The sequence below is a fragment of the Heptranchias perlo genome, chromosome 12 (assembly GCF_035084215.1).
Source record: "Heptranchias perlo isolate sHepPer1 chromosome 12, sHepPer1.hap1, whole genome shotgun sequence".
In the NCBI taxonomy this organism is placed as follows: domain Eukaryota; kingdom Metazoa; phylum Chordata; class Chondrichthyes; order Hexanchiformes; family Hexanchidae; genus Heptranchias; species Heptranchias perlo.
In genome coordinates, this window is record NC_090336.1 from 13,857,145 (window position 1) to 13,880,835 (window position 23,691).

At 43.9% G+C, this 23,691-nt stretch overlaps 1 protein-coding gene across 5 annotated transcripts in view; it reads left to right on the forward strand.

Annotated features, from left to right (window-relative positions):
• dgkza (diacylglycerol kinase, zeta a) overlaps window positions 1-23,691 on the forward strand; it is a 432,154-nt gene that overhangs the window by 391,151 nt on the left and 17,312 nt on the right. For all 5 annotated transcript variants that reach the window (XM_067993676.1, XM_067993677.1, XM_067993673.1 and 2 more), the window contains 4 exons: window positions 12,756-12,799; window positions 15,746-15,866; window positions 16,701-16,737; window positions 20,525-20,624. In XM_067993676.1, coding sequence (XP_067849777.1) covers window positions 12,756-12,799; window positions 15,746-15,866; window positions 16,701-16,737; window positions 20,525-20,624 — 302 coding nt within the window. The remainder of the gene's footprint in view (window positions 1-12,755; window positions 12,800-15,745; window positions 15,867-16,700; window positions 16,738-20,524; window positions 20,625-23,691) is intronic.

The following is a 23,691-nucleotide window of genomic DNA, read 5'->3' on the forward strand; positions in this document are numbered from 1 at the left end:
TCGTTCACACTGTGCCACATATGCACACGTTTGAAGAGATATACAGAGCCTTTTCAAGGGAGTTTGCCCAGAATCAGGGGCAGAGATATGCATAGGGGGAGGCACTCTCTATTATGGAAACTGTTTGTGATATAGGTTCAAGAGGTTCCGGAAAATTCCGGAGCTTTTGAGACCTCTGACTCCAGCACAAAAAGCAGAAAAAACAAAGAAGGATTGAATGCTGCCATGGCTGTTGCTGCAGAAATACACATGAATACAGACCAAATAAATAGTCTTCATTTGCTGTTAACGACTTGATGGCAATCACCCTGTGCAACAAATCATATCTGTTTACTTTCCAGTTAGGCTTCACTGGTATAAGATGCCCCAAACCATAGCAGTTTGCAATATCATTTTGATTCCAACCCTTTTAACAAAAAATGTTCAGGTTTAAAAAATAATACTGAGAGAAGTGGGGATGTGTCACAGAATCAACCCATCTATGGGCTGTCAAACGGCAGCTTCACTGTTCTACTGTACTGGGAATTGAATTATCCATGAATATTTCAGTGATGCAGGGTAATATCAGTAAATAAAACCTCTTTATACTGGAGCATAATCCCAAGTTTTGTTACGCTGTATAAATGAGGCCCTGTCAATAGCTGAGACAGAAACTGTAATGAAAATTCAGAAACTTACATTTGTGCAGGTTGGCACCCAAACTCATAGAAAATTTTATCTGAATAAAGACGTCTCATTGCTCTTATTTTTCTTAATCTCCATTTTAAATTATTTCACCCACCCCTTTTAAGACTCTCTCATAGTATTCTGTAAACAATTTTACAACACCAAGTTATAGTCCAGCAATTTTATTTTAAATTCACAAGCTTTCGGAGGCTACCTCCTTCCTCAGGTGAACGATGTGGAAATGAAGTCCTCGAAATGAAGTCGTATTTATAATTCACAGAACAATGCTGGTGATAACAGACAGTTTTTTCAACTGCCCGTTGCCAAGGCAATCAGTGTGCAGACAGACAGGTGTTACCTGCCAGGTCTCAGAATATACAAATCACCAAAAAAAAACAACAAAGCCAACACACAAAGCCAACACACAAAGCCAACACACCTGGACGTCCTATCGTATCAGGCAACGGAACCCTGTGTGAGAACCTCTCTGGATACATCGAGGGCATCCTGAAACCCATCGTACAGGGAACCCCCAGCTTCTGTCGCGACACTACAGACTTCCTACAAAAACTCAGTACCCACGGACCAGTTGAACCAGGAACACTTCTCACCACGATGGACGTCTCGGCACTCTACACCAGTATCCCCCACGATGACGGCATCGCTGCGACAGCATCAATACTCAACACCAACAACAGCCAATCTCCGGACGCCATCCTACAACTCATCCGCTTCATCCTGGATCACAATGTCTTCACCTTCAATAACCAGTTCTTTACCCAAACACACGGAACAGCCATGGGGACCAAATTCGCACCCCAATACGCCAACATTTTCATGCACAAGTTCGAGCAGGACTTCTTCACTGCACAAGACCTCCAACCAACACTATACACCAGATACATCGACGACATTTTCTTTCTATGGACCCACGGCAAGGAATCACTAAAGAGACTACACGATAACATCAACAAGTTCCATCCCACCATCAAGCTCACCATGGACTACTCCTCAGAATCAGTTTCTTTCTTGGACACACGAATCTCCATCAAAGACGGGCACCTCAGCACCTCACTCTACCGCAAGCCCACGGACAACCTCACGATGCTCCACTTTTCCAGCTTCCACCCTAACCACGTCAAAGAGGCCATCCCCTATGGACAGGCCCTGCGAATACACAGGGTCTGCTCAGACGAGGAGGAACGCGATGGACACCTACAGACGCTGAAAGACGCCCTAGTAAGAACGGGATATGACGCTCGACTCATCGATCGACAGTTCCGACGGGCCACAGCAAAAAATCGCATAGACCTCCTCAGGAGACTAACACGGGACGCAACCAACAGAGTACCCTTTGTCGTCCAGTACTTCCCCGGAGCGGAGAAACTACGCCATGTTCTCCGCAGCCTTCAACATGTCATCAATGACGACGAACACCTCGCTATGGCCATCCCCACACCTCCACTACTCGCCTTTAAACAGCCACCCAACCTCAAACAGACCATCGTTCGCAGCAAATTACCCAGCTTTCAAGAGAACAGCGTCCACGACACCACACAACCCTGCCGCGGTAACCTCTGCAAGACATGCCAGATCATCGACACAGATACCACCATCACACGAGAGGACACCACCCACCAGGTGCATGGTTCATACTCCTGTGACTCGGCCAACGTTGTCTACCTCATACGTTGCAGGAAAGGATGCCCCAGAGCATGGTACATTGGCGAGACCATGCAGACACTGCGACAACGGATGAACGGACACCGCGCAACAATCGCCAAACAGGAGGGTTCCCTCCCAGTCGGGGAACACTTCAGCAGTCAAGGACATTCAGCCACCGACCTTCGGGTAAGCGTACTCCAAGGCGGCCTTCGAGACACACGACAACGCAAAATCGTAGAGCAGAAATTGATAGCCAAGTTCCGCACCCATGAGGACGGCCTCAACCGGGATCTTGGGTTCATGTCACGCTACACGTTACCCCACCAGCGAACAAATGTTATCTGTTTTTAATATAACGGGTCAGTTGCTGTCTTTTCTATGTTTCTACCTCTCTATCTCTGTTTTTTTTTGTTTGTTGTTTTTTTTGGTGATTTGTATATTCTGAGACCTGGCAGGTAACACCTGTCTGTCTGCACACTGATTGCCTTGGCAACGGGCAGTTGAAAAAACTGTCTGTTATCACCAGCATTGTTCTGTGAATTATAAATGCGACTTCATTTCGAGGACTTCATTTCCACATCGTTCACCTGAGGAAGGAGGTAGCCTCCGAAAGCTTGTGAATTTAAAATAAAATTGCTGGACTATAACTTGGTGTTGTAAAATTGTTTACAATTGTCAACCCCAGTCCATCACCGGCATCTCCACATCATAGTATTCTGTGTCAGCGTGCAAAAAGGAGGCAGGATCCCAGGCGTCTGCCGTGCCACTGTGTGACTGCTTCCTGGGAAGGGTATCAGCATGAAGCAGGGTTCTTCCCTTGCTTTCTGACTGAGGCCTGTGCTCACCGCCTTTCCCAATTACATATAGATTCTTGGTGCTTTAACTATTTTACGAGGGCTCTCTTTCTGTTTTTCTTACCACCGTACTCGACTATTCCGATGCTCTCCTGGCCTCCCATCTTCCACCTTCCATAAACTTGAGCTCATCCAAACCTCTGTTGCCCCTATCTTAACTCGCACCAAGTCCCGTTTACCCATCACCCCTGTGCTTGTTGACCTATATTGGCTCCTGGTCTACCAGTGCCTCACATTTAAAATTCTTATCCTTGTCTTCAAATCCCTCCATGGCCTCGCACCTCTCTATCTCTGTAACCTCCTAAAACCCTCTGAGAACTCTGCATTCCTCCAACCCTGGCCCCTTGTGCATCCCTGACTTCCTTCGCCCTACTTTTGGTGGCGGTGCCTTTAACTGTCTAGGCCCTAAGTTCTGGAATTTCCTCCCTAAACCTCTCCACCTCACCACCTCTGATCCTTAAAACCTACCTCTTTGACCAAGCTTTTGGTCACCTGTCCTAATGTCTCCTTTGGCTCAGTCAATTTTTTTTGTCTGATTATACTTCTGTGAAATGCCTTGGGATGTTTTTCTACATTAAAGATTTATTTATGGAGTAGCTGCGCACATAACTGTGTGCATCGGAATCAGGCAATATTATTATGGCAATTAGGACAATTGAAGGCAGCTTAATTTTTGATTGAGCACATTATCATAATTTACTTTCACAGAATAATATCTTGTAAGAGAGGCGAAAGAGTTTTGAAATTGTATACACCTTTCTTAATGCTGGCTGTTTAAGATACATTTGAGTAACACCATGGAGAATTGGTAGTAAAAGGTTGTGTAAAGTGAGAGCTCTGAGGCGAGTTATGGATGGAACAAAAGAGAAGATAGAATTTCAAATGAGAAAATCAGACCGGCCTAGATAGTAAGTACCAAGAGGTTACAGGAGAATTGATATAATTTTTGTCGTGTATGTAGATCGACCTTAGAGACGTCTCAGGAATAATGTTGAAAGAAGAGCTGAAAGGCAAAGGTCAAAGAGGAAACCAAAGGGTTGGGAAAATTGAACAGATCAAGAGACCGCAAACTGGCAAGATATGAAAGAGCTAAAAGACAATGAGTATTCTGAGACTGAAACTTGAGCTGGGCTTTGTGTGTTTTTACATAAACATTTTAGCTAAATACCTGAGACTGATCAGAGGGCAACCATTTCCCGTTCATTGTACTTGCTCCAGCAATCAGCTGGCCCTTTAATATGTACTTGAATAAGATCAGATCTCACTTAAAAACAAAAAACTTCTATGTAGACAGCTGTTGGCATACAGGTGCACTACATAGGATATATAATCCCTACCCATTGATTGCCACACACATACAGTACATTTCTGAAATTTCCTGGGGTGGTACTGAGTCACTTAACCAAAAGCAGAAACAGTCATTGAGATGGGTCAGCTTGAGCTGGGGATGTGCCTTACTTGCACACTGTTCAAAATGGTTTATTGTCTGAGCAGGGGCTTTTGGCTCTGGTAACTCCATTAAATAGGTCAGCTTAGGGCATCAGGAGGACAGATGGCATCAACATATTGTGCCACAGAGCGATGGGAATGAGTTCACGGCTTGAATTCACCCTTCCCCCACACACACAGACACCAAGCCCTTAATCTCAGCCCTACCACCATGGGTGTTGAGCAGTGGCCAGGTAGAGTCCTCCTTGGGCCACTATAGTGCACCTTCTTCTGAGTGACATTGGCAGACGATCAGGTCGTGTGGTACAAATATCTGATGAACAAATCCTGAAGAAGATCTTTTATGGTGCATTGACAACTGGGAAGCAATTTCGCGATGGACAATAAAAGAGATATAAAGACTGCTTAAAAGCAACTCTGAAATGGAGCAAAATAGACACCCATAAGTGGGAACAAGATAAAGCATGACGGAGACCATCCATGAAGGCATCTTCTACTATGAGGCCCGTCAAATTTCTGATGCTAAATGTAAATGCCAGCTGAGGAAGTATCGCTTGAAAAATCAAGATTCCCAATCTGATGTATCCGGGATCCACTGCTCAATCTGTAGATGCTCATTCCGAGCAAAAATAGCTCTCAGTCATCAAAGAACTCACTGCAAAACATGAGATGATACTCTGGCCGTCTTCTTCAATATCAAGGGACGAACGAACGAGGCAGATGGGTGGGAGAAGGCTGCCAACTTTGACCTGTCCACGCACGAGAAGACAAAGGGTAGAGAAATAAATCCCTTTAAAATGGAAGAGCCTCAACCTAAAACCGATTTGGTGTTGGGCCTTGAGTTTGAAGACTCCCTTCTTAAAATGCGTGGCCTTGATGCAGTGTTCCTATGGGGCACTGTAAGAGTTAGCAGGAATTTATTCGCACAACAAAAGTGACAGCTGTTGCATATTTCACATAGAAACAAGTCAAGAGAAAATGAAATGCCACTCACCATAGATTAACCACCAGCTCGCCCCTAAACCGAAACAAAATCTGCTTTTGGTCTCAAAGACCTAACCATTTGAGTTATGGCTTTTCAAAAAGATACATATAATGGCTCATGAAAATGAGAATCAGGGTTGATATAACTTCCACTCAGACGTGGCCTGCTTCACTCATTTAGATGCCAAACGGTCTCCTCTTTTTCTGAATAAGCCGATTAGAACCATTTGATACTGTAATTTGCCGAGCACAGCTGCATCCTAATATATAATAGGTCGGATCTTGCTGTAAAAATAACGGCGCATTAACGGCGCATGCCGTTATTAATGTGCAAATCGGCCAGCGAGTTCAGGGGATTAAGAGGTTCTCCGTGAGTTGCGAATCTCCCGATCTTGCTGGTTCACCGTTTGCTTCACGCAAACGGCATCTCGCCCTTAGCCTCCTCGTTATTTTTAAGAACTTGCTGGATTTGCACATTAATTGCCCATTAAACTCACCACAGAAAGTTAAGTCTGGTAATTAAGAGTGTAAGTGCCTTTTTACACGACGTAATAATTATTCATGCAATTCCATTAAACCTCTCTGGCCCATAATGGGAACAATTTAAAGCGTTCATTCTCATTCCTGCATGTCGTCAATTGTTGTTAGAGATTTTAAAAATGTCAAATTTTTAATTTTTTTTCTTACTTTTCCTTTCTCTCTGAATCCAATCTTTCTCTCCCTCTATTTCTCTCTCTGCACCTGATTTGACTCTAATTCATGCTCCTTCTCCTTTGTTCCTCTGTTTCTTTCTCAATCCTTAAATCTCGGTGATTAAGGAGATACACTGTTGGACCCACCATTCACTAAGGTCCCATATTGCCCCGTTGCCCTCACCATGCCGTTATCAGCTTGCACTTCCAGCAAGTTACGGCACAAAATATTTTCGCCCTGAAGGTGCAGAGGAAAGGTCTAACACCGTGCGCGACGAGATACCTTACTCCAGCAAGATCTGGCCCATTATATTTCCTCCAATCCTTTGTCACCCTGTTTCTCCCTGCCCCCATCTGCTGTGACTAATGTTGTCCTGTTCTTACTGTGGTTGAGTTGCATTGATCCAGTTTGAGGATTGGTGATCCGGGTACCACTGTAAACTACTGTAAAAATGTTAGACCATTTAAGGAAATTTGAGCCCAGTAAGATCTCTCTGATATTTTGGCAGAAAAAAACTAAAATTCGTGAATGAAAGCAGAAAAGAAGGACGGCTGCCCCCACACTGTTTGAGAATTAGATTTAAATCGATGGAACAATTTTAAAAATTGGGAACTGGCGCTGTTTAACTGTTCTCAGATACAGGCTTCTTCAGATTCAGACTTGCTAATCACAGCTATTTAGCCATAAATTATGCATAGAATTATTGGAGCACACTGTTTGACAGGGTTATGTATAATTAATGCATCGTTTCACAGAGGTGCATAAATGAACAGAGGAACGACACTATCATATAAAAGATTCTGTATCTCATAGACAGTGTGTCACAGGAGTATGACATCTGTATGTGTGACAAAGCTGTAATGTGCTCCAGGAGTTTGGTCAATGTCATAACCATTACAGTGAAGCACGAGGGGGGAGTATCTGACAATAGCCAAACCCTGAGCCTGCTATACCCTTGAATACACTTTTTTTTCTTCTAATACTTAATGTATTTATTTTTTGTTAGAAGCTTTTCCCTTTCAAGTTCATTGCTTCTGACACTAATGTTGATGTGGAGATGCCGGTGATGGACTGGGGTTGACAATTGTAAACAATTTTACAACACCAAGTTATAGTCCAGCAATTTTATTTTAAATTCACAAGCTTTCGGAGGCTTCCCCCTTCCTCAGGTGAACATCGTTCACCTGAGGAAGGGGGAAGCCTCCGAAAGCTTGTGAATTTAAAATAAAATTGCTGGACTATAACTTGGTGTTGTAAAATTGTTTACACTAATGTTAACAGCTTCCTTTGTGACCAATAAGTTTTGGCTTACAGCTTCATCCCATGGCATCTGTAATATTTATTTACATGTTTATCTCCAAGATTTGAAACACAAGACCAGAATTAGAACAGTGTCAACAGATGGGAAGCAACTGTTCTGTAGGATTATAGTACTTGCGTCTATTACATGCTATAATGTAGATTTAAATAAGTGGCTCTCAGAAGGATGTAAAATTGCAGATCATTAACGAAACATGTTCTGGTGACTTTTTCGGCGATTTTATGCTGAACTTCTTGCCACCTCTCCTGTGGGTGCTGATTGTGCTAACTCGCAGTTCCACAGAAGTGTGCCCTTGACCTGAAGTACAGAAAAGGATAGCACAAAGGATTCATGTGTAAAGTCAGTGTTCCATCCATCCCAGTGTTCGACTGCATACATTCTTCAGTCCATAGGTCACGGCATCGAATTTCTTGTTCACATCCTGAAACGGGCAGGTGTAAGTAGTTCAGAGCCACTTTTAAGCATTGTTGGTTGAGCTGGCTTGTGGCAGAAATTTGCCTGTGCCAGCAGCTCAGAGTCTCGGCCACACTGAATTTTCCCGTGGGAGTCGTTCTGCCTAATGAGAAACAAAATATGAGGCAGGGGTCCAGGTGAACTGATCTTTTCATGGATTCTACTGCTGAAGATTCAGTGCTGCGCAGACTCCGTTGAATCTTACACAGCGAATGAACTCTGGGCACTTCTGTTTCTACAGGACCAACATTTTTATAGAGGCACTTCAGGTGCTGGTCTTGAGAAGATCTCAAACTGTTCTAGTACTGTTCCTTAATGTATAGTAGTTGTAAAATAAAATGTGAATGGGTTGCTGAGACAGGAAAAGCTGCCCAGAGAGCTTTGGCAATTTGTACCATTGTTCACAACCTTTTGTTCACATTCATTAAATGTGCCAAACTTGCAGGGTACACTTTTCTTGAAGGTGGCAGCCGGAGAACAACAAGCAGATGCTGAGGCGTCCAGGCCGAGGAGCACCTCTGCAGTTAGGGGCTTTCATAGTGGGGCCAGCTGCTATGAATGCAGAGAGTAGCTTTGGTCCTCCAAGAGCCATTGTTTATCCTTCAAATAATGTGGCTCCATGGACTGGAAGCTTCAGTAAAGAAAGAAAGACTTGCATTTATATAGCCCCTTCCATGACCTCAGGATGTCTCAAAGTGCTTTTCAGCCAATAAAGTACTTTTGAAGTGTAGTCACTGTTGTAATATAGGAAACACGGCAGCCAATTTGTGCACAGCAAGATCCTACAAACAGCAATGTGATAATGACCAGATAATCTGTTTTAGTACACAAATGATTAAGCAGCATGGGTCTCTTTTCTGTTATAATCCCCAAAAAGATTGTGTCCGATCTGCAACTTCTCCAATGGAGCATTTTGATAAGTTTTGAAAGGCAGCCTAGAAAAAGCCAGGATAAGGAGAACTGCCTTATTTCCAGCTTTGTTCATTTTGGCTTGTGTCCTGTTTTGAAGTGATTTTTAAGTTGTGTGGGGTTTTGGTTCACTGAGTTTCACAGGTGTAGCTTGTTGCATCCAAATGTCTCCTCGATTAACAGCAAATTGCCAGCAATTTAACTGCCAAGCGCTGAGCTGTAATTTTAAAAGCAAATTTCAATTGTTTGGATTGCTTCTTACAGCTAGGAAAATGAGCTGTCTGCACAACTGAAAACCACAAGTATTCAGCGATGTCTAAGCTTGATCAAGGTCTGGCTGCATTGGCCTGTTGCTGCTACATGCTCCATGAAGCTCAGGCTCTTGTACTCGGTGACATTATTGTAAAGATGGACCTTACGGAACTGATGGCACAGGCATGATGGGCCGAATGACCTCCTTCTGTGCTATAAGATTCTATGAACTGCACATTGCTGTTAGTCCAGAATCAATTATACAGGCTGCAACACAACAAAAGTGTGTCTCTGGGAAGGGATTGCAGACCATAACACAGTATCTGGTAGCACATTACAACCTGTAACACAGCAACAGCATGTATCTGGGAGCATCTTTCAGCTTGTAACACCAACAGCATGTGTGTGGGAGCACGTTACAACCACACAGAATACAAGCCTAGATTTTCCAATCAATGTTATTTAATGCCACTGGTAAGCTATTCTTTTTAAACAGGATATTGTAACGCCATCAGAAAATCTAGGCTACTGTGTACAAAGCTGTCACCTGTTCCCGGTCGGATGATGATGTCATCCAAACCCCTACAGGTTGAAATCTCTCTGTGTGCTATTTTTTAGCGCATTGATTTATACGTTAACATTAAAATCCTGTGTGCACCATTTTAACAAAGTTGTTAGTCCATTTAAAATTAGCAAGTTATTTTAAACAAGCTGTTTTAAGCAGGTTAAAGACTATTAAAATAGGAATTTCATGAAACCGTGTTGTCCAATGCGCTGAAAATAGCGGAATTTCAATCACTTAAGGTGCTGGGGAAGGGAAACTAGCAGCTGTTTAAAGCAAAAGTCTTCATATAAGTAATGTTAAACTTGTACAGAACTTGGTTAGACCACACTTGGAGTACTGTGAACAGTCCAAATCTCCATATAATAAAAGGGATATAGAGGCACTGGAGAAGGTGCAAAATAGATTTACTCGGATGATACCAGAACTGAGAGGTTATACCTGTCAGGAAAGGCTGAACAGGCTAGGGAAGACTGAGGGGTGACCTGATAGAGGTCTTTAAGATTATGAAAGGGTTTGATAGGGTTAACGTAGAGGAGATGTTTCCACTTATGGGGGAGACCAGAACTAGGGACCATAAATATAAGATAGTCACTAATAAATCCAATAGGGAATTCAGGAGAAACTTCTTTACCCAGAGAGTGGTTAGAATGTGGAACTCACTACCACAAGGAGTAGTTGAGGCGATTCGCATAGATGCATTTAAGGGAAGCTAGATAAACACATGAGGGAGAAAGGATTAGTAGGGTATACTGATAGGGTTAGATGGCCTGTTTCTGTGCTGTACATTCTATGCAATATAATGCTTGTAATACCCAGCGTTCCTTTTTGTTGGTTAGTTAGTTCCTCCTGTTCCATTTCGCCCTTTGGGTTTGTATTTTCCATTGCAGCCACTCGTTTCCTGACTGCTGACCTTGTAGCTGCGAGTGTCCTCACATAGCTTTGCATCACAGAACGAAAAAATGCACACTCTTTTACTGAGATATAATGGGCCAAATTGTGCCGTAGCAGGGCATCTTACGGCATCTGCCGTTAGTTAGACTTGTCCTTGCACATTTAGGGTTTTAAATTTTTTGCGTGGCAAGTTGCTGAAAGTGTGAGCTGATAATGTCGCGGCGAGAGAAAACAGGGCACCTGGGACCTGAGTGAACAGGGCAAGCAACTGGGTAACTCCTTAACCAGTCAGATTGAAGGATTGAGAAATAAACAGAGGAAAGACGGAGAAGGAAGTGAAAATTAGAGTGGGTGAATTCATTGTCAAATCAGGTACAGAAAGAGAAGTAAAGAGAGAGAAAGAAAAATTGGATTAAGAGAGAGAGAAAAAAGACAGAAATGAAAAGGTTAAAAAAATTAAATTTTAGATTTTTAAAATCTCCCAACAACAATTAAAAGCTGAAGGAATGAGACTCCATGCTTGTAATAATTAATTTTCAGTGCCAGAGAGGTTGACTGGCAGTAATTAACACTCATCACGTTGTTAAAAGGGTACTTACACCAGTATTTACAAAACTTAACTTTCTGTGGCGAGTTTAGTTCGTGTCTACCGTCCCAATTCAGCAACTTCACGCCATTCAGTGCATTTTAATGGTCAGGCAGACAGCAAGATGCCGTTTTTGCAAAGCTAACGGCAGAGCAACGCAACTCGGACAGCAACTTTTGGATATCCCCGTTTAACCGTGCATCTGCCCCTCGCCTGAAGTTGCTGTACCATTTGCGCAAAATTAACGGCGAGCGCCATTAGCCTCACTGTTATTTTGACAGCAAAATCTGGCCCATTACTTCTTTATAATGTTATTTAATGGAACACTAAATGATTAATTACACATTGACATGCATTTTAAATTTGGCATTAGTTCAGAAGGTATATAAAATATATATCCTCTCTGTCTCTATCTCTGTACCATTGAACCCTGCCCCCATTTCCGTCGGTGTCTCTTTTTCTCTTTGTTCCCCCTCTCTCTCACTCTGCCCCCTCTCGCTCACACTCTGCCCCTCTCTTTCACTCGGACCCCTCTCTCCTTCACTCGGACCCCTCTCTCCTTCACTCACTGACCCCTCTCTCCTTCACTCACTGACCCCTCTCTCCTTCACTCACTGACCCCTCTCTCCTTCACTCACTGACCCCTCTCTCCTTCACTCACTGACCCCTCTCTCCTTCATTCTCCTCCCACTCTCTAACCCTTTTCCTTCATTCTCTGACCCCTATGTCTTTCACTCTCCCACTCTATTTCATTCTCTGACCCACTCTCACCTCTCTGTCCCCTCTCTTTCACTGCCTCCCCTCTCTCTTTCACTCCGACCCTCTCTCTCTGACACCTTTCCTTCATTCTCTTGACCACTCTTTCACTCTGCCTCTCTCCACTCTGTCCCCCTCTCTCACTGACCCTTTTCCTTAACTCTGATCCCCTTTCCTTAACTCTCTGACCCCTCCCTCTTTCACTGACCCCCTTTCCTTCTCTCACCCTCTCTCCAATCTTTCTGTTTCACTTTTACTTTTAGTCCCTATGTACTGGGAGAACCGCAGTAGTATACAGTAATACTGCCAAAATATTCAGAACATTATGAGTAAAAATCATTTTGTATTTCTATAACATTCACAGGTTTATTTTTTAAGAGATGGAAAACATGCCTATTCAAAGGATAGCAAAAGGCATCTTGAGTTCAGAAAACTGAACGATTGGGCCAAATAAAAAGGAAGGCCCTAAAATTCAGTGTGAATTCCACTGATCTTCCCCCATAACTCCACAGAAAGCCATCGGGACCCCCGGGGAAACGGAGTGAGTCGCTACCACCAGTTTTCTGGAGGTTATGGTAGGAGATCAGTAAAACCCAGGGGCCCATGTTTCAAAGGATAAACTGCTGGTTACACTTGTTTTGTTTTCCCTTGCTGCAGTATTCAGGAGCTCCCTTGTTACAGTGACAACATTTGTTTCTTCTTTTTGTGCAGATGAGAACCTTCTTCACGCTGTAAAGAACAATGACTTACCACGGGTAAGTCGCATCCTCGATAAGCCTGTTATGTTTCATAACCGCAAAGCATCACTGCTATTTGATGAGTTTAATGTTATGACTAATAAAAACAATAATGAACTCAATCCCTTGGGTCTAGACTAGCTATTTGAGGTCCAGACTATGTAGCCTTGATCTGTACCACGTGCCCGTGGTCCAGACCTCAACAACAACTTGTATTTATATAGCGCTTTTAACGTAGTAAAACATCCCAAGGCACTTCACAGGAGTGTTATCAAACAAAATTTGACAACGAGTCACATAAGGGGATATTAAGTGACCAGGGCAGGTGACCAAAAACTTGGTCAAAGAGGTAGGTTTTAAGGAGCGTCTTAAAGGAAAGAGAGAGAGATGGAGAGGTTTAGGGAGGGAATTCCAGAGCTTAGGGCCTAGGCAGCTGAAGAAAAAGCCGCCAATGGTGGAGCAAAGGAAATCGGGGATGCACAAGAGGCCGGAATTGGAGGAGTGCAGAGATCTAGGAGGGTTGTAGGGCTGGAGGAGGTTACAGAGATAGGCTTAGACTTGCTGACTATCGGAGAGCAATTTGGTGTGCTCAGATGGAATTTCAAGGTTCTGCCGTTCTTTACCAACAAAAGCTCTTTGTGGCTTCATGTGGAAACATCTGTTTGACACCTGCGATTAAATTAACCTAGCAGTTGATTTGGGCAAGGCACGATGGTGTCTGTAACGTTCCTCTGAGTGGCCTGTGCCACTTTCATCTCACAGTATCACCAAAAAAAAGGCCATTTAATGTCTGGATCGAGTCTCTCATTTATTGTCCTCCAGATGTAATACTTGGAAACAATTTTTTTGTGTGAACAAGTATATTGTATAATATCAAGTCATTATTTCTCATAACAAAGTACAGGGGACAAGAAATAGTCACTTGACCCATAGAGTCACCTCCTTCCAGACCAGGCATGATGTGTACTGGCGTGGACACTCCGGAATTGCTAAGTGTCCCGAGGGAGGCAAATAACAGCAGGTAACATTTTGAAGAAAGCTCCAGGATACCCGTCTAACTGGGAGATTACTCAACCTCAGGAAATGGTGGTAGCAACTCTTAAATATTCTCGTTTGCATGTTATGAATACTAGTAAGCACATAACCGCCATTCACTTTGTCACTATTTGTACAGCCCTTTAAAAACTCTCCTCCAAAATGTGACAATAACATAACACCGGTTTCTTTTAACTCCACCATTTAAAAGAAAAAAACACTACTGGGTTTTTCAGTATAAAATGTGGAATTGTTTCTAATTTTTTCACAAATAAAGTCTAATTTCTTTGCACATTTGTAAGCACGACAGACCAAAAAAGTCAAAACCTGAGGGGATAGCCGTAGTGTGTTGAGCAAGTAAGAAAACACATCAGGGAAAGTGTTCCCATTTGAAAAGAAAAACTTGCATTTAGAGGGAACCTTGCACAAGGACACATGTGGAATAGAAACGCTTAACTTGGAGCAGTATTTCAAGTTAAACCACAAATAGAGGATTAGAGGACCTGAGTATAAACTGGTAAAAGGCAAGATGGGGACTGAAGTCAGGAAAGACTTAATTCCTGAATGATCTTTTAGGAAGAGTAGTGGAGGCAAAAACTCTGGAATCAATTAAAAGGCAGTTAACTGCTGTGAGGAGGGAAGCTCTACATTTCTATGGAGAGATAAGCTAGGGTGAATGCCCCCCCCCTCAATTCCTACATTACAACAGTGCCTGTACTTCAAAAGAACTTCATTGGCCGTAAAACACTTTGGGACATCCGGGATTGTAAAAGGTGCTTACTGGGTCACCTCAATTTTATAAAGAAAGATAGGCTTCCATTTACCTAAGTGCCATATCACGTCTCTCCAAAAATGCTGTGCATAAAATCTTTTGAAGTGCAGTGACCATTTTGCATGGAAGAAGATTCCACAAACGGTAATGAGATGGATGACCGTCTAATCTGGGTTTTGGTGGTGTCAATTGAGGGAGGAATGTTGGCCAGGACACAGGGAGATCTCCCCTGCTCTTCTTCAAGTCGTGCCGTGGGATCTTTAACATCTACCTAAACCACTGGAACAGGCAGATGAAACCTTAGTTTAATATCTCATCCAAAGCACGGTATCACTGAATTTACAGTGCTCCCTCAATACTGCACTGAAGTGTCGGCCTAGGTTATGTGCTCAGGAATGGGGCTTGAGCAGGGACAGAGGCAACAGTGCTACTGACTACAGCCAACGGTAAAGGCTACGGAGATGAATCTTGACTATTTTAAGATCAGAGGGGTGATTGAGCAATACGGTGGCCTGGGCAGGAAGCAGCACTCACAGGCAGTGCATCTTGAATGCATAGCCCAAGATGTTCCAAATATTCTAATTAATGGATGGAAAATCCCCAGCTGCGTGTCTGAAATTTCCCATGATGCGCCCCGTGGGTGCGGCTCGTTGCTGGGAGCGCCGAATCGTGGGAACCCGCTCCTCAAGTGTCTTCGCAAGCTACTCGGGGTCAGCTGGACAGATGAAAGTGTTGAGCAGGAATAGTCACAGAAGGAGCAAAGCACCTGTCCGTGAGCCAGCTTGAAGATCAGAAGCACCTCCTTTGACTTGGTCATGTGCCCAGGACTGCAGAATTATGTGCCCAGAGCTGAAATGACTTGCAAATGGAAAAGGAAAGGATGAAGGCCATGTATAGCCTAGCGACATACAATGGGGAAAATCCTTGAAACATCACCAGAGGCACAGGACCAACCCAAAGACAGGAAGAGACTGGCAGCCCTACGTACTGAGGGAACTATAGGAACCGTTGCATAGAATTCCACTGAACTAAACCCATTCCCGTTCATTTGTTGTATAAAATCCCATTGTATAAAGATCCATCTAGTTCCAATGAACTAAACCCCTTTGCATTGCATAGAATGTCTGACCCACACTGTATATATTTTATGTTTACAGTTACGGGAGTTACAAAAATCGGGGGCTGATCTAATGGTGCGGGATTCAGTGGGCCGGACCCTATTGCATCACGCTGTCAATGTGGGAAGCAAAGAAATCGTGAAGTTCATCCTCGACAACGGTAAAGGACTGACCAACTGAAAAGGTGGCCTTGACTGTTCAAATCTGTTTTGCCAATTGCAAAGTGACCCACCTTCCTATCGGAATTTCATTTTGTAACCCTCTCTCCTCCACTCCCACCCCACGTCCACTGCTGCAAGTTGTAAATTTGTCATATTCTCATCATCAGCTGATTTTTTTTTTTACATAGTGAACGGAGTTAAATCCTTATCAGTTTATATTAAGAATGTTCATTTGACACAATGTACTTGGGAACTATGTATCATAAAAAACAAGTGCTACGCATGAACATAGGAATTGCTGGACGAAAAAAGACCATGGTCCATCTAGTCTGCCTTCTACCATCCTGGTAGTCGCATGATGCAGTGATAATGGAATTGTTAACTAATCATAGCAATCAATCTCTATAAATTAGTCTACAACAGACCCAGACATGAGGTAAGGAAAAGCCCAGTGGTGGAGAGCTTTGGGAACCATAGGTCCAAAGCCACCTGTTCCTCCCAAGCATCCTATACTTACCATATGGCATGTCTCAAATTACTCATATACTGTATCACAAAATGTTATTTTCTGCTGGCAGTGCGCTCCACACTGAAACTCTGAGAGGTGTTATTTGACACAAGAGTGCCTGCACTAATTACACCGAGAGCAGCTCAGCTTAATCAAGGCCGTCGCCGTGGGGTCGTGTGATGCTGGGTTGCCTGGTGAGACTCCACCAATGGCCGTATAAAGGGATTCAGTGGAGCTTTCTAATGGGCAACGGTCATGAGTGCATTTAGTGATATTTAACCTTGTTTTGTCTCTTTCTTTCCCCCCCCCCCAACCCCTCCCCCAGCCTCTCCAGAGATACTCGACTTAACAGAGAGGGAGAAGTAAGTTTTGACCCTTTGTTTTCTACAAAACAGGAGAGCTTTTAACCTTCAAATACAAAATACTGCAGATGCTGGAAATCTGAAATAAAAACACAATGTGGAGCTTTTAACCTTAGTGTTGAAAGTAATTGCTTGATATATTTGTGATTAAAAAATCTGCTGTTTAAGGTCTCAACTTGAGGCAAGATGGACATTCCACAATAAATATTAGATCACAGTGCTCCTATCATCACTCCCAAACAATAAGCACTGCAGTTGGTTGGGGGCTGCTGATCGCTGGCAGACAGAGATACGGGCCTAGAAATTCTATCGTGCCTAAGGGTTCATTATGAAGGACGGCTAATTCCATATTGAATCAGGCTCCTATGTAGGAATCCAGGCCGCACACCAGAACTATTAAAAATGCTCATAATATTTAAATAAGGACCCTATGCTCTTTTGTGAAATTGGTCTGCTCCAGCATCTCATAGTATCATAGTAGATGCAGCACAGGAGGAGGCCATTCAGCCCATCGTGCCTGTACTGGCTCTTTGAAAGAGCTATCCAATTAGTCCCATTTCCCAGCTCTTTCCCCATAGTCCTATAAATTTTTTCTCTTTAAGTATTTGTCCAATTCTCTTTTGAAAGTCACTATTGAATCTGCTTCCACCTCCCTTTCAGATCTTTACAACTCGCTGCATAAAAAAATGTTTCCTCATGTCGCCTCTGGCTCTTTTGCCGATCGCCTTAAATCTGTGTCCTCTGGTTATTGACCCTTCTGCCACTGGAAACAGTTTCTCCTTATTTACTCTGTCAAAACCGTTCATGATTTTGAACACATCTATCAAATCTCCCCTTAACCTTCTCTGTTCTAAGGAGAAAAACCCCAGCTTCTCCAAACTCTCCACATAACTGAAGTCCCTCATCCCATCAAACCATTCTAGTAAATCTCTTCTGCACCCTCTCTAAGGCCTTGACATCCTTCCTCAAGTGTGGTGCCCAGAATTGAACACAGTACTCCAGCTGAGGCCTAACCAGTGTTTTATAAAGGTTTAGCATAACTTCCTTGCTTTTGTACTCTATGCCTCTATTAATAAAACCCAGGATCCCATATGATTTTTTATCAAGCTTCTCAACTTGTCCTGCCACCTTCAAAGATTTGAGTACATATACCCCCAAATCTCTCTGTTCCTGCAACCCCTTTAAAATTGTACCTTTTCGTTTATATTGCCTCTCCTCATTCTTCCTACCAAAATGTATCACTTCACACTTCTCAGCATTAAATTTCATCTGCCACGTGTCTGCCCATTTCACCAGTCTGTCTATGTCCTCCTGAGGACTGTTACTATCCTCCACATTATTTACTACATTTCTGAGTTTCATGTCATCTGTAAACTTTGAAATTATACCCTCTATACCCATGTCCAGGTCATCAATATATATTAAAAAGAGCAGTGGCCCTAATACTGACCCCTGAGGAACACCACTGTCTACTTCCCTCCAGTCTGAAAAACAACAGTTCATCACTACTCTCTGCTTTCTGTCCCTGAGCCAATTTTGTATCCACGCTGGTACTGTCCCTTTAATCCCATGGGGCTTTAATTTTGCTAACAAGTCTATTATGTGGTACTTTACCAAATGCCTTTTGAAAGTCCATATCCACAACATAAACCCTACTACCCTCACCAACCCTCCCCATTCATCAGAGAACTCAATCAAGTTAGTCAAACATGATTTTCCTTTAACAAATCCGTGCTGACTTTCATTTATTAGTCCATATTTTTCCAAGTGCCAATTAATTTTGTCCCGGATTATTGTTTCTAAAAATTTCCCACCATCGACGTTAGGCTGACTGGCCTGTAATTGCCGGGTTTATCCCTCTCCCCTTTTTTGAACAAGGGTATAACATTTGCAATCCTCCAGTCCTCCGCGCCGTCCCCATATCTAAGGAGGATTGGAAGATTGTGGTCAGAGCCTTTGCAATTTCCACCCTTACTTCCCTCAGTAACCTAGGATGCATCCCATCTGGACCAGGTGACTTTTCTACTTTGAGTACTGCCAATCTTTTAAGTACCTCCTCTTTACCTATTTTGATCCTATCTAATATCACTACTACCTCCTCCTTTACTGCTACAGTGGCAGCACCCTCTTCTCTAGTGAAGACGGATGTGAAGTATTTATTTAGTGCCTCAGCCATGCCCTCTGCCTCCACAATTCTTTGTCAGTAATTGGTCTCACGGTTCCTGTGACTACCCTTTTACTATTTGTACGCTTATAAAAGACTTTTGGGTTCCCTTTTATGCTTATCACCTGTCTCACCATATGATAAATCTGCCCAGCAAATCATTACACTAACAGGCAGCAAGGACCCTCTGCAGCGCTATTTAAAGAGCTCATCTATGCCATACAGGTTAATTGCTGATTTTTCCTTTTAGGCTGCTGTTAACTTCAGGTGTTATTTAGTCCCCTTTTCTGCCTTGTGTACCTGTCCCCCTGCCATAGCTCCTATATATTTGTGGCCAACTTGTACATCCCCAGTTTCCTTCACCCCTCCATTGGCAGCTTTACCTTCAGCTGCCTAGGCCCTAAGCTCTGGAATTCCCTCTCTAAACCTCTCCGCCTCTCTCTCCTCCTTTAAGATGCGCCTTAAAACCTACTTCTGTGACCGAGTTGTCACCTGTCCTAATATCATCTTATATGGCTCAGTGTCAAATTTTGTTTATTAATGCCCCTGTGAAGCGCCTCGGGATGTTTTACTATGTTGAAAGCGCAGTATAAATGCAAGTTGTTTTTGTTATTGTTGTTGTGAAGACCCCTCTAGCCTACCCTCTGAAGTATGCGTGGAGCCAGTCCCTGAGCTGATGCTTGCGTGGGTCAGATCAAGTGATGCTTCATCTTCAGGAAGGCTTGCCTCCTCTTCCTGAAATGGCACAGGGGGAGTCATAATTTTCAGCCCCTGAAATGAAAAAGAGAGGGACAAGGGTTAACGTTTACTGTGGTGGGAGAGCAGCGAGAGATGAGTGGCTCCTGAAAGCACCTAGCACTCCTGCATGCCCGTTTTCAGGCTCAATCGAATTTCTAGACCATGGCATTTACAGTTACCGCTGCTGCCTCATTTACTTTCCAGCTTTGACCCCAAAGTTGGGGGCTGCTGCTGCTGTCAAAAGTGCTCTCAGCCAAAGTGGGCACTAGTCAGTCCTCACCCACTTCAGCACCAACCCACCCCCCCAAAAAATAAACCAGACTTTGTGCTTTAGTCCTATTGTTAGCACTGTTGTCTAGTCTGAATTTGAGAGAGAACCTATTTAACCAACTATGCTGATGGTTGTCCAACACATTGAAACACGAATGCACTGTACCAGAGCAGTGGGAGACACTGGTTTGTTCCCCTAAACTGCTGAATTGTTGATAATCTGCTCTCCTGTTACAGAGAAGTGCTGACCAGAGGCCAGGTGGATGGGGACAGAATTGTTACCATGGTTACCCCCCAGTTGCTAATCATGCGCCTTCTAACAGCTGGCTCAGAGCAGCGTTAGCAGAAGCCTCGGAAGCACTCTGCGGGCCTCCCTCTCAGGCTGGGGCCTGTGGCCTCCGGGGAAGCTGAGCAATTGGTGGGGGAAATGGAGGGGTTAATACCTCCAATGGAAAATTATGAGCCAAAATTGTGTTGAAAATGTAAGGGTCCAGCTTTACTGCTGCAGCGTACGTTTACAACTAGGATAATGGCAAAGTGCCCTGTTGGGAGAAATCTCTTGATGGAGCCTCAGACTTCGAAGCACAAAGTCGGACGTATGATTTCTATTTGCAGTGGTGAGACCGTCCTTCACAAAGCAGCTGCGCTCCGACATCGAACCATATGCTACTTTCTTGTGGAAGCTGGGGCATCCTTAATGAAGACGGATTTGCAGGTAACGGTTGTGGCTTTGACAGCAGCACGGAGGGCCATGTCTCTGTTTAGTAATGACCGCGAATTCAGTCCAAACTGTCTGGTTTGGGAGGCCCGACTCCCCCATGCACTAGTTCATCTGTAGCTAAAGGCTGTGTATCGAAGCAGAAAAACAAACACCTGATCCTAGTTATGTAATAACTGTATGCTATGCTTCAATTCCTGCTGTCACCTTCTCCCCACGCTTCAGATGCCTCTAGCACTACAGAATCTCGCTTTCGGTCCTCAGTTTTTTCTTGTTCATTCTCAGGATGTGGGCATCGCTGGCAAGGCCGGCATTTATTGCCCATTCCTCGTTGCCCTGAGGAGGTGGTAGTGGTTTGATACAACTGAGTGGCTTTGCTAGGCCACTTCCGAGAGCAGCGTGTAGAGTCAACCACATTAGCGTGGAACTGGAGTCACATATAGGCCAGACCGTGTAAGGACGGCAGGTTTCCCTTCCCTAAAGGACATTAAATGAACCAGTTGGGTTTTTACTGCAATCCGACAGTTTCAAGATCACTTTTACTGACGTCAGCTTTATATTTCCAGATTTTCTAAACTGAATTCAAATTTTCAACCTGCCATGGTGGGATTTGAACTCACATTCTCTGGATTCTTCGTCCAGTCCTCTGGATTACTAGTTCACTAATATAACCACTACACCAACGTACTCAAGTGAAGTTTGTCGTCCAATTGCAATTTTTGCTTAATTTTCTAAACTATCTCTGCAAACAATCCCTTCCCCCCAACAACTGATGTAGCTGAAAGGCATTTTACACAGCAGAAGTTTTAGTGCGTGTAACAACAGAGTGAATGGTCGAGAAGTGACGATTCGGATTCATTTGAATTCAGGTTCTGTTAGAAGTGTGAGACGAAATTACTTCTAACTAACAAGGTTTTTCGATGGAAAAGTGTTTTTGGTTATGCCACCAGCTTTTCAGGACTGGTGTCCTTGTAGAAAAGGCCTCTCAGGAACATGGGAAAAGGAGTAGGCCATTCGGCCCCTCGAACCTGCTCCGCCATTCAATTAGATCATAGAATCATACAGGATAGAAGGAAGCCATTCGGCCCATAGTGCCTGTGCCGGCTCTTTGAATGAGCAGTCCAATTGGTCCCACCCCCTACTCTTTCCCCATAGCCCTGCAAATTTTTCCTCTTCCAGTATTTATCCAGTTCCATTTTGAAAGCTACTATTCCATTTTGAAAGCTGCTTCCACCATCCTTCCAGATCATCATAACTTGCTGCATATGAAAATTTCTCCTCATCTCCCACCACCCCCCCCACCCCAAACAACCTCCGCTCTTTTGCCAATTATCTTAAATCTGTGTCTGGTTACTGACCCTACTGACCGCCAGTGGAAACAGTTATTAACCTATCAAAACCCGTCATAATTTTGAACACCTATTAAATCTCCTCTTAACTTTCTCTGTTCTGAGAACAATCCCAGCCTCCCTAGTCTCTCCTTATGGCTGATCTCCACCTCAACTCCATTTACCCGCCTTAGCTCCATATCCCATAATACCCTTACCTAACAAAAAATCTATCAATCTGAGTCTTGAAAGCTCCAATTGTCCCAGCATCCACAGCCTTTTGCGGGGAGTGGGAAGAGGGGAGAGACTCCCAGATTTCTTATGTGCATATGGCTATAAGATTCCTGTAGACATGAGAGAACAGTCTTAGGATGGCATTTGCTGTGACAAGAAGTGTTAAATCTAGACATTTATCCAAGTGTCCAACAGAAGTGACATGTCATTTGGATCCCAGATCAATGATATAAAGGTTGGTGCAACGTTGTTCTTCCAATAGGTGGCAGTAATACATTTAGTTAACACTGTATCGTCCTATATTTGTGAAGCACGCTAACGGCATCTAGAGGCACAGCATTGTCATTGCAGAATAATTTTGTCGTGGTGACTATTGAATCTGATATTGTGCTCCTGAGGACGGACCATGGACGCCTGAATGACGCCCAAGATTCAGCACTCTAGTGCTGCGGTATTTGAGTTGGTCCTGCCTGCCAGACGATACCAACAAACCGCATCAGAGTCCAATTTCTTTTCTCCCACTTCTGCTCACGTGAGCAGAACGTTCCCACCTTCCTCCCTGGGCTGGCATTGGAGATTGTGGGAGAGCAGGAGCAGCTGAAAGGATGGGGGCAATGATTGGCGGGCTGTGTGACGGCACGGCGGAATGGTTCCTCCACCCCCCCCATTGCTTGGGGCATGCATCCCCCCTACGGTTTTCCAGACGTTAAGGTTCAAATGGCGGGATGGATCAATACCACATGCTTTTTCAACATGCCTTCAGCTAGTCATTTCTAGGTGGATATAAAGCTGCAGCATCCAATATTGGAGTGGTAGCAGCCTCTGGCAATGTACCAGCCATATCTCAAAGGGAAGTTGCCAACTTGGAAGACAGGACTGTGTGGCTTCGGGGAGTGCATTCGGATACTATAGTTTGGATCCAATTAGAATCCAGCAATTTCTTTTTGTAGCAGCATAAATCAGTGCAGCATACACAAGTCCCCCCCCCCGAAAAACATCTCTTACTGTGAAGATGTATCACGTGGACAAAGAGTATTCTAAATAAAGTGACAGTGCAGATGGCGCACAGTGCACCCACCGTGCTGGTCGCTACCCATGATCCTCCACCTGACCGAACTCCTGATCACAAGCCATGCCATCACAGGCAGGCACGCACCAATAGCAGGGGTCAACCTTGGGGGGAGGGGGAACCCCAGAGGGAGGTTAACCCTGGGCTGGGATCGGGTTGGTCCCTTTGCATGGATGGTGTGTGAGTTGGCAAACCACCACTGCACAGGGAAACATAAGAAAAACGAGGGGGGTGAACATACCATGGAAAGAAGGATTTCACCCTTTCAAAAGAAAAAGCCAGTGGAAGTGGTTTGCTGTAATGAGCTTTCGATTGAGCCCTCCTGAACTTCAAGAATAAATGGTTAATAATTTTGCTTACTGTACTGCTGGGATTCATGAATTTTTTCCCCTTCAGTGCGACGCCTGCTTGCTGCTGACTGCTGTCTCCCCTA